The 12,022-nt window shown below is 38.9% G+C and overlaps 1 protein-coding gene across 1 annotated transcript in view; it reads left to right on the top strand.

Moving 5' to 3' along the window:
* FBN1 (fibrillin 1) overlaps nucleotides 1-12,022 on the top strand; it is a 173,034-nt gene that overhangs the window by 91,990 nt on the left and 69,022 nt on the right. Inside the window, exons 16-23 of the mRNA XM_063314449.1 lie at nucleotides 1,011-1,163; nucleotides 3,595-3,648; nucleotides 3,807-3,932; nucleotides 5,420-5,545; nucleotides 6,916-7,035; nucleotides 7,633-7,770; nucleotides 8,611-8,661; nucleotides 11,790-11,915. Of these exons, the coding sequence (XP_063170519.1) occupies nucleotides 1,011-1,163; nucleotides 3,595-3,648; nucleotides 3,807-3,932; nucleotides 5,420-5,545; nucleotides 6,916-7,035; nucleotides 7,633-7,770; nucleotides 8,611-8,661; nucleotides 11,790-11,915 (894 nt within the window). The remainder of the gene's footprint in view (nucleotides 1-1,010; nucleotides 1,164-3,594; nucleotides 3,649-3,806; nucleotides 3,933-5,419; nucleotides 5,546-6,915; nucleotides 7,036-7,632; nucleotides 7,771-8,610; nucleotides 8,662-11,789; nucleotides 11,916-12,022) is intronic.

Genomic DNA, 12,022 nt, shown 5'->3' with positions numbered 1-12,022 from the left:
ATTTGCTAGGAGTACTTCTGTTGAGTTTCATGAGAATACATTACTAGACATGGGCTGAAACAGTGAATGGCATCTACTCTATGTGCTAGACATAAAAGGAATCTGATTGTGTGGTGTGTGGGTGGGGAACATTAGGTTCTGCAGAAATTGCTGAACAACAACTTATCCACAACTGTAGTGGATGAGTTGTGGTGAGGAATGATGGAGGTGGGGATTTAACAATATTTGGAACATCGCACCTTCTCCACTCCTGGTTTAGCAGCTATAAAGAGTTACTTGAATCAGAGGAAGATGGTTGCTCAAATGGCTAAAGATTAATTTTGTAAAAATTAAAAACATTTTGAGAAAAACAATACAATGTAGGAGGCTATTTGTTTCCTGAATCAATGGGAGAAAATGGATTGGGGGGGGGGCAACCCAGCTATTATATCCACCTTCTCCTAGAATTCCCAACCAGCAACTTCAGTGACTATTCTTTCCAGTGACTTTCAAGAACTCTAACACATCTGGAGGTTGGGGAAGAAGGGTCTGTGTTGAATAACCTCTCTTATAATTATTAAGCAGCATGGGCAATGACAAGGCTGAACTGGGAATGGTGAGAGACAAAGTCCAGTACATCTGGAAAGTACAGAGTTGCTGAAATTGTTTTACAAAGTTTAAAACTTGCTCTTTATGATTGCTTCTCCCCCGCCCCACCCATCTTTCTGATGGCATTACAGGTAGTCCTTGTTTAGCGACCACAATTGGGACCAGCAACTTGGCTGTTAACTGTAGTGCTTGCTAAGTGGAACTGCAACTGTGCTTACGATCTTACTTCAGCTTTCCTTTGCTTTATAGACCTGTGAAGGTTGTAAATGTGAGGATGGGTTGCAAAGTTACTTTTTCATCACTATTGTACTTGCGAACGATCTCTGAATGAGGCAGTCGCTACATGAGAACTGTTTGTATTCCTTCTGAATGTTTTCAACAGCTATCTGACTGTTCGCTTTTTTTATATCTCTGTCATTCAGATACACACATGCGAAGCACATGTTATGGTGAATACAGAAGAGGTCAATGCATTAGACCATTATCTGGTGCAGTAACTAAATCCGAATGTTGTTGTGCAAGCACAGATTATGCCTTTGGGGAACCTTGCCAACCTTGTCCTGCTCAAAACTCAGGTATAGTGTGATTTACCCCCATGAGATTAGACCTCTTATTTGTCATTTTCAAAGATGTTCAGAATTGCTGGAATAGAATTCACACAGAGATGCTAACAATGATCTGAATTACACTCTTTGGACAAAACACTGAGAAGTGAAAATTTCTAACAAATGCTACTGATTTTTTTTTAAAGGTCTTTGTTCAGTGGCAGATAATAAAACCTTTTTTTTTAACCACATGTTCTCAGTTTGTCGTGAATTTTCTCCACTTTTTATTGTACTTATGATTTTGGCATTCCCTTTAAGTAGCCTTTTGTGTGTGCTTGCACACACAAGCACACCTGGCAAACTTATGGTGTGTTTATTGCATTTGGGGGCAAAAATGTATTTTGAGGAAAAACTTTCTTATATAATGACAAACTGCTCTAGAACAGATGTGCGAAGATTTTTATAATATAGTGGCTGAGGAGGATGATAATGAAATGGCATTGATGTGTATAAAATATCAGGGATTGTAAATTTCTCACACCCCTAATGGATACGATAGAGGAAATAAAAAAGAAACGGGAAATTATATCATTATATAAGACGTTTTTTAGGGTCATAGAACTTGCCAAATATTGTAAATATTCTCAAATATATGTCTGAAATTGTAGATGTGATCTGTCTTCCCCCAACCCCCCAAATTGGAATCTCTGCTCAGACTGTGGTTACTGAAACACCACTAAAGTTTCTTGGCCCAATCTCTCAGAAAAACAATATTCTGGAATGTTTAGCCCAGAAATTGGTGTACTGTGCTTTTTTTTTTTTAATAGAAAAAGTATCACGAGAAGCCTGTACATTTTTAACCTTTATTTTAACTGGCAGTTCGGAGAAGGAGACAGAGAATGAAGATCCCTGGAAGCAAATTAAACTGGCTTTAATCAATGTGCAGACTTGAAAGAAGGGCTGTTACTCTATGCCATGTTAGTTCAAACAGCAAGAAAGATTCTGGAGAGGTATCAGAGCAGGAAAAGGTCTGCTGCTATCAGCTCTCCTTTTTTAAAAACTATGCAATCAGCTGAAACATTTTGTAGATGCAAATGGCCCCATGCCACTGACTTCTGTTTTGCATTTGAATTAATTTCACAGAACATTTCCACACGTGGAAGCATTTTTTTCCTCTGGCCTGTTTTGAGCACCTTTCCTATTGCTTGAGAATGGAGGGTAAAATATAAGGCAGCTTTCGACTTTTAATTTTGGGGGTGGTGGGGCCAGAATTGTAGGGTATGTATGTATGTATGTATGTATGTATGTATGTATGTATGTATGTATCTATCTGTCTGTCTGTCTGTCTGTCTGTCTGTCTATCTATCTATCTATCTATCTATCTATCTATCTATCTATCTATCAATCATATTTTTATCACCGCCCATCTCCCTCATATGGGGGAGTCTGGGTGGTTCACAATAAAACAGTTTCAAATTCAGTAAAATCATAACTAGTATCATTAATCCATAAATATCAATATCAATAAATAAATATAAAATGTAATGAGAGCCAAGTAATGGCAGATCTAATACTACCCAAAGGGGAACAAGACCAGTTTTCTTGTCCTTTTTCTTGTAGAGGGCACTTATTGTATAATTTATAGCTCTTGAGAGGGACATTTTTTGGCGGGCAGTCAGGTGCTTTGTTGACCCACTTCTCCTCTGCAGTCTAAGAGTTTTAGTCTTCGTACATCTTTTCTGTTGGCTGGATGTGTTGGGTAGGGTTTTCCTACATGTTAGCTGTGTCTCAGTTTTTGGGCTGGATTACCAGTTTCATTTGCTGAGACGTAAGTGACCATTTCCATTGTTAATATAAAATTGTGTTGCTGCCTGCAGCTCTAATGCTATTGTTTTTGCAATTTCTGTGAAACGAAAAGCCATGCTGATTTCAGTAGCTTCTGCCAAAGCTACTGAACATTCCTGTACATCATGCTAAGCTGTCATGTGATGTTTTTAGTTTAGCATGATGTTCAATGCACCCATTATAGCTTAGTATTATGTGAAGGCTAGATTGATGTGGCTTGCTCAATCGTGGTTAAAAGAATCCTGATTTTGTAGTGTGAACAAGCACAGTCTTTCTCTGACTCTTATGAATCCTCCAGTCTTAAACTCACAGAAGAGGTAGGAGACTAACCTGTTCCAAAACAGCTGTATTCCAAAATCTTGAAATTACAAACTTCAGCATGTTTACTTGGTAGCGTGTCCCGTTGAGGTCAATATGTCCCATTGCTCCAAAACCAGCTTGTAGAAGATTGTAGAATATTCTGGAAGAAGTCAGGAACAAACCATTTCCCCAACTCTGCCATGAAAACTGCATGGTATACCATCACCAGCACTTGAACTCACCTCGAAGACCTCTTTATTTTTATTAACCTAATTCTAAATCTCTTCCCTAATTTTACTTGCTTTATCTCTTCCAGAGGAATATCATGGTCTTTGTAGCAGTGGCCCAGGAATCACAGCAACAGGAAACGGTAAGATTATCCTTGAATTTCGTGCAAAGTTTGTGTAAAGGAGTATGCAATGGCATTTTCAGGAAATGCTTTAAAAACAAAAAAGATTGGATAAATTAATTTAGTGGTTGTTCTGATGGGTTTAAAAAGTTGCTCATACTTGTTACTGTTTTCTGCAGATATCAACGAATGTGCATTGAATCCTGACATTTGTCCAAACGGAATCTGTGAAAACCTGCGTGGAACATACAAATGCATATGTAATTTTGGGTATGAAGTGGATTCAACTGGGAAAAACTGTTTAGGTATGGAGTTTTCCATATTTCTCTAGCACATTCCCAGACAGTAACTCATCATTTTCATATTAGTTCCAACTAGTGTTTACCATTTGCCTCTCGTTTCCACCTGTCATTTTAGTTTTCTTCACATCTTCCTGATCCCATGTGCTACATTTTCCTTTATTCTCAGATTGCTAAACCCTTATTTGTTCACTGTACTTAGGAAGGTTAATTTTCTGCACAGTAAACGCACTGCTGCTCTGATGGCCCTTCCTGTCTTGAAGCAGGAAGCATATAAAAATTGCAGTGCAATTGGTCCCCCGAGTACCGGAAAAAATGGGAATCCCCGGCACCATCTGCTGGTGTCAGCATTCCGGTGTTCCTAAAAAATGGCACATGGGCATCTGTGAGTGGGGGGGGGGGATGTTCCATGAGTCATAGTACAAAGGATGTGAATTACGTTCTTGAACCAGTTTAATTGCACAATAACACAAATATGTAATTTGCATCGTTCATATGTGTCAGCTCAATGAGGTAGACCAGACTATGAAACCAATGCCATGTAGGTCAGGACTACTTTTATTGTAGCAGCTATATATAGTCACAGAATCTTGCAAATCTGAATGTGCTTCCCCCTCCCTCATTTTATGTTCTCATGAACTAGGGAGGGGCTTATCTGAGATGTTTTCTCAAGTTATTTTCTTGGCCCAGGCTCAAGCCCATCTTGCCTGTCCATTGCCTTGGTAGCGACTCTTCCTTCTGTCCTTCAAGGCCATTCCCTATGCTGTCTACAGCATGATGACACAGGCAATATCATTTTGAGATCCTCACAACTTCTCCTGGACACCTATAGTATGGCTCTGTGCCACAAAGAAGTTACCAGTTTTGAGACAGGCATATTGTGAGTGTTTTGGTCTGTCTGTTTCTGCAGTTTGTGACTCAGCTCCTGAATCAAATCTCTTAGAGCAGTTTTATTGCCTTCCAGCAGGCCATGTTGATAAAATGTTGCCTCCAGACAAAACGTTGGGCTTAATGAAATTTGTTTTCAAAAATATACTTATATACTGCCACATTATAAGGTACAGTGGAACACTTCGGAGTTTTATGAGGGGTGATACTGCCTGCCCTTTGGAACTCTCTTGTTTTCCCATGACTTCATCCTTTTATCTCACTAGGGAAAAATATCTTTTAAGGAGAAAAACATGGAATAGCTCCATGAAATCTTTGATAATGCTTGAAATATCCATTTTCCTTGCCATAGGCAGAAGGTTTGAGAACTTGTACAAAGCACAAAAATTGCAGATAGTTATTCCATCTCCATTGACTTTGACTTTAATTTTAACTAAAACATCCTTCGTAATGCTACATGGAAAAGCATCCTATTAGTGAAATCTATTCATTTCTTTAAATAGAAATTGATTTTACAGCTTCATAGAAAAAAGAAAAAAATGTTAGTGCCATTGAAGCACATTATTTTTGCAGACATTGCTAAATTATTTTAATTATTTTTGCAGACATCGATGAATGTGCCGTGAATAAGTTGCTTTGTGACAATGGGCAATGCAGGAACACCCCTGGAAGCTTCACTTGTACTTGCCCCAAGGGATTTGTGTATAAACCTGATCTGCAAACATGTGAAGGTAATGGAAAGCCTCTATTTTCTCTCCAAATGTTCTGCCTGTTTTTTTTTAAGGTAAAGGTAAAGGTTTCCCTTGACGTAAAGTCCAGTCGTGTCCGACTCTAGGGGGCGGTGCTCATCTCCGTTTCTAAGCCTTGGAGCCGGCGTTGTCATAGGCACTTCCAGGTCATGTGGCCAGCATGACGGCACGGAACGCCGTTACCTTCCCGCCGAAGCGGTACCTATTGATCTACTCACATTTGCATGTTTTCGAACTGCTAGGTGAGCAGGAGCTGGGACGAGCAACGGGAGCTCACCCCGCCGCGCGGTTTCGAACCGCCGACCTTCCGATCGGCAGCTCAGCGGTTTAACCCGCAGCGCCACCGCGTCCCTTTTTTTTAAAATCCTGCTAAAATCACCCTATCTCTGCAGTTATATTTGGATCATATCATACACAGATTTATTTGCCAGCGTTAGGGATACATTCCATTTAAGGTAGATGAGACAATTTTATTTTTGTAAGGATGTTTCAAGACTGAACTTTCCTGTTCAGCTAATCAGCTCATGAACCTAAAATCAGTTTTCCCCACAAGGGGTGATTGTCATGCGATCCCTGAGAATTTGAATATAGATGACACAGAAGTAAACAAAGTTATATACAATTTCTTTTCAAACGATATTTTGAGTGAGAGCTTACTGCTGGGTATTTGATATTCTCAGAAGGGATTTACTGGTTGATACCTTCTGTGCTGGTAAAGCAGCAGAAAACGTTTTGACAGTCAGTAGCAGACAGTGTCAAGATTTGAGTTTAAAATGCAGGGGGAGATATTGACCTCATGGACTTAACTGAAAAGCTCTGCTTTCATTTTACATTGGTGCTCTAATTTTAAAATAGGATCAATCTGCAGGCTGCCATTGCTCCTGATATGATTGTCACAGAATTATTGTACATTTTAGGTTAATTCTGTTCACTTTATGCATATAGCACATTCCCTATTCTAAAGTTTAAAATTATGGAGTTGAAGTGTTTTGGATGGTGTCCAGGCACTTTAGTCCAAAACCTCAGCTGAGTTATGATACATGCAAGGAGTTCTCCATTTTCAGGTTGCCTTGTCTATACGTTAAAGACAAGTGTGTACGGGTGTATGGCTTGCTTGGAGCAGTAGGTCCTTCCTATTGATTGGGTATCACAGGTGAAAAACACATTATTTCTACAGGCAGAATGCTTGAGGATCCATGAATAGCAGCTGTAATCAACCAGCCATGTGTTGGGGTTCCATATTTTCTACTGAGCAGGAAAAATATATATTGTTTCTAGATAATCAGACAGAACACCCTCTGAAACATCTGTGTCCCCTTCTGGCCATTCAAATTTGTTTTTTTCTCTTCTAGATATTAATGAATGCGAATCCAGCCCTTGTGTCAACGGCGTGTGTAGAAATACTCCTGGCTCTTTTGTCTGTGAATGTTCCCCTGAAAGTTCTTTGGATGCCACAAAAACTGTCTGCATTGGTAATTTATTCCTCTGAGCATTCCCCTTTTCAAGCATTCCTGTCAGCTGGCAATGTCTTTGATGTCATCAACATGCAAATATAATATTATAGTTAAAACATTGCCAGAGAACCTAGATTGCATGGGACCCCAGAAGTTCTGAGCATGACCACAATGGTCCCCTGCAAAAATTGCTTCCAAATGGCAATTGTTAATAGGAGAAATAAATTATTAAATACATTGGGATTGCAATTGCAGAAATTGTTTGTAGCAAATCAACAGATAAATGAAGACTGCTGAGACATACCTGTGCTAAAAAGGTAGCAGCTTTATTAAGCCCCCATAGTTGTGAACAGATGGCAGGGAGTCCAGCTTGATGCCGCCTAGGCTCATTGTTATAACTGAATTGGAAAGGAGAAGGCATAAGGACAGTGGAATAATATTTGTTAGGGAAAATGAATATGAAATTTAGTCTTCTGAGTGTGGTAATGACACACCTGACTGGTTTGTTCATTATGAGGATAATTGAATTAGTATTCTCTTTGCATATTGGAGCAACATAAAGGAGCTACTTGATCATGCATTCTGTTATGGTGCTTTGTTTGTTTATTCTAACAGAGACAGTCAAAGGCACTTGCTGGCAGACCATTGTGAATGGGAGATGTGAAATAAATATAAATGGGGCCACGCTAAAATCTCAGTGCTGTTCCTCGCTGGGTGCTGCTTGGGGCAGTCCCTGTGTCCCGTGTGAAAAAGGTGAGACCTTTTTGCTGCATTCTTGCAAATGGTTATCTGCTGCATTAGGGGAAAGCATTCTGCAAGGCGGATGAAGTAATTTATTTATCACACTTTAGCACCGCCCATCTCGCTCCCAAGGAGGGATTCTGGGCGGTTTACAATAAAATATAATTCCTGAATCATGTCTTGTCAGTGCATGTTTTTAGCAGAAGAGTGCCAGAAAGTTGAAATCCTCTAGTCCTGTTCCTTCCTTTTAGCTTCTTAAATCAACTGTGTGCCTTCTTGGTTTAATGGAGACAGTTCTCAGGAGTTCTGTAGTCTAAACATTATGAGATTGATTGATCGATCGAGTGCCATCAAGTTGGTGTCGATTCTTAGCAACCAGATAGATGGATAGATAGATATTAGTTAATGTAATTGGAAGGAAATGTTTCTTGCTTTAAATGTTGCAGCATTCCTTGCAAGCGCAGTGGGTGTTCACATAGCATTCTTGCAGATTGCATCATATGCCACACTGAGCTTTCCATTAGCAAACTTTACCACAGATTGTTGTAAAAAGTCCTTTAGTTATTGCACCTTTAACTTGGACACAAGGATGTAATTGTAGAAATTGCAATCCCACAATAATTAGGAACTACTCCTTATTAAATATAGTGGATCTTTTCCAAGAAAATATTCTTAATATTGTCTTGATTATCACTGTTAGAGTACTTGGTTCCTCTTGTAACCCTTTTTCTTCCTTAATCATCATTAATCGTAATTTATTTGGAAGTTTTCGTGAATAGAAGATCTACCCTGTTTCAGGTGTCATTTCTTCTCCAACTGTGTTCTGAGTGACGTTGTTTTCATTTGCTTTAGATCCGATATGTTTAACAGGATATTCAAGGATAAGAGGAAATCAGTGCGAAGGTATGTATTCTTGCACTGGCATATGAAACAATAACCTGATGTGGACAATGGAGAATAAAAAATTACGAAAATTTGGTCCACATATCTTAATAAGTCTGTTGAGAACGTTTGCTTTCAAATCTTTTTTAGCGTTGAATTTCACAAAACTCCCTATTTCAACTGAGAGTGTGAAGTTTCAAGTATAAAATAGGCCATTGCATCTCAGAACTTCCATTTCAGAAGAGTACTGTTTTATTTCAAGCTCAGAACACTACTTGAGACAGCCATTCCATTACCTTTCACACTCAGAACAGTTTGAAATGAAATGTTTTGTGCACTCTTAGCTCCTAAGTAATCCTTAAAGATCTTTCACTTGGAAGAAAGCAGGATAAACTGATTAAATTATGTTCAGACTAATAGTAACAAAAGCAGTTTTATAGGCCAGTGTTGCATTTAGAGCAATATGTTCTTTGCAACATATATGGAGCAAATGGTTTTCTTTTTTACTGATAGAATAACTATCCAAAATGCTTCTTGTAGTGGCAAATGTTAACCATAATGAAATATGGCAGACCAAATAGAACTTTAAGACCATTTCTACATTTTAACATCCATTCATATATCTGGGGGGGTTGGGGGGGGGGAAGAAAACCTGGACAGTATCCAGTGTAAATACTTATTTTAGCTCTGATCAGTGTAACTAAGCCCATCTCATACGATGATAATTTGAAACTGGAGATCTCTTGTTCTTCACTACTCATAGGCAAATTGACTGTATGTAAATTGAGGATAAGAGGAAATCAGTATAGATATCTCTCTCTAAATTACATCTTCAACTTCGGCCTTTCTTTAATGTGAAAATTATTATTTAAATTGGGAATACGATGTATACAGGTAGAGATATGCATAAATGTCCAAGGCATTATGTATGATATGTGATGGTAGGCATAGTTACCAGCTTATAGTCAAACGTACTTAGAGAATTGCCTGATTTACAAGGACTACAACTGTGGAGAAAACAGGCTGATTACATCCCATAAGGTCAATTCATTGAATCTGGAAAGGAATGAAGACAATGTCCTTTTACGTGTTGCCATAAAATATTATCGTTCATAGTCAGATACTACTCTTTCCCTGCAAAGTTGGCAATCAAAGATGGAGAAGAAATGCATTCAATTCCAATTTTTATGTGAGCTTGCCTTGTTCACTCCTTTTAAAGACTATACCCATTCTCAAATGCAGTTGCACATTTCAGAATTTTGAGAGTTGGTTGTCAAATATAAAAAAAATGCATGAAAATGCATGCATTAAAGAGAATGACATAGAAGGAACAAGTATGCACAAAAATACATTGTATTGCAGAAAATGTGTTCAGAAAGGGCATGTGCAAAAAATTTGCATATAAAAAGCATGCTTTACAACAACTGCACACAATTTTTTGCATGAAAATTCCCCCAATACAAGAAAACCTAAAAATGGGAAAATAAGAAACTGAGTGGAATCAAAAGTGACAGATTCATCCATCCTTATTAACGATTGTCTTTGTAATAGCATTCCTTTGGCTCTTGAGGGGAGAAGGAAAAGCCACAAATTACAGCATTGCATTTGGTATTGCAAAATATTTCAAATGGGTCATGTTAAAATTTCTTTCCTAGCATGTAGGATGGATCTATAGATTATTCTGGTTTTCTTCTTTCTTGCCTCCATACAAAATATAGCAGTGTCATTACAGTACCGTAAAAAGGTGTGGATAGTTGGTGGAAGAAAGCAAAGGGCCCTCGAAATATCCTGGAAGTATTAGAAAGAAACTCTTATAGCAGCGAAAGTAGAATCCTTGCCTGAGGAGCAGAAGGTTAAGTAGAAATGCTTGTTGAGGAACTGAATCAATTAAAAGCAGCTGTGGTAGAGTCATGAAAGACCAGACGGGATGCCCCCTTCCCATGAGTGGTGGATTGTCAAAGGAAGTGAAAGGAATGCTGTATATCATTTTTTTGAAGGCCTCCCTCCCTGTTTATCCCTTTCCTCATCCTGTTTTGGCATATGACCTTTCATTGTTTCCTTTGTATCAGTCACCGTTGGAAGCAGTGCTGATGGAGTAGTCTACCTTCAATGCAGTTTCCAAATGACACCCATAGTGCTGTCCATTACGTCCCTTTTTCAGTCCCAGGCACTTTATACTGTATGGGGTCAGACTGACTAACACAACCTGACCTGACACAGCTGCTGATTTGTTTGAAAAACAAATGACTCCCATATGTGTCCTTTTAGAAGGAGAACAAGGAGGGACACCCCATCACCACCACCACAACCTTGTCCCTAATCACTCTTTTTTTTTTTTCTTTTGCTTTCCAAGATAATGACTAAATAGTTTGGATCTGTTTCCACCACAGATTGACTGTACATAACTTATCTACCCCAAGAGAGGAAAAATGTTGCTCCACCTAATCCAGATTGCAAGGGAAGACTCAGAACATTCTTCAGTGTTTGGAGAGGGAAAGTTATACTTCCAAGATAGTAGTCTTGGATAATGGTCACAGGATTTTCAGCATTTTGAAAATCTAAGGGTTGCTTCATATGGATTGATCGTGAATAATTTCCCCTCCCCACTGCTTTCTTAAATATGCTTTCTTAGCAGTTGTGCTCAAGGCTTGGCACGTAGCCCTTCTAAATGTCAGATGTTTTTGCATAGCAAAAATTGGATCCTGCAGTTGCAGATTTGTCCCGTATTCCTCCAAGAATGAGCAGTCTGCAATAATGCCCCAGCATATCTCTGGTTGATATCTTTATTATCTTTTCCTATCTGCCTGGGGAACTGCCACGGATTGAGGCAAAACCTTTTTCCCACTATAGGAAATTGAAGTTAGCTCTGTTTGATGTGATTAAATCCGAGTTCCTAAAAACTGAAACATTTTCCCAGGAATCATGAATCTGCACTTTCTCGGAGACTGTGCCCCAAATGCATAATTTATGGCTTTCTTTTGCCTTTGAATAGAGTTGGTAAACCATTTCAAACCAAAATGTACCACTTCAGAAGCAACAATATAGACAGGGTTCTCAGGCTGGAAGAAACAGTACTTAGTACGATGGGAGTGCTGGATCCTTCTGTGTTTTTGCTGACATTTTAAACATTTCATTTTAAATGTGTGCAGATATCAACGAGTGTGTAGTGTTTCCTGGAGTGTGCACAAATGGGCAATGTATCAATACTATGGGATCCTTTTTATGCCAGTGTCCCAATGGAATGACTTTGGATGCAACTGGACGGAGATGTATTGGTAAGTGTTCAGGACTCTAATCTTGTGAGACGCAACTAAAACCACTGGGTGCAAAATTCATTCCTGGCTTGTTGCTTAGTCTCTTCTGTGAACCTTCTGAAATTTCT

This window comes from Candoia aspera, chromosome 13, assembly GCF_035149785.1.
Source record: "Candoia aspera isolate rCanAsp1 chromosome 13, rCanAsp1.hap2, whole genome shotgun sequence".
NCBI lineage: Eukaryota > Metazoa > Chordata > Lepidosauria > Squamata > Boidae > Candoia > Candoia aspera.
Note: the sequence above shows the minus strand (reverse complement) of the source record. Positions and strands in the feature narration are given on the sequence as shown.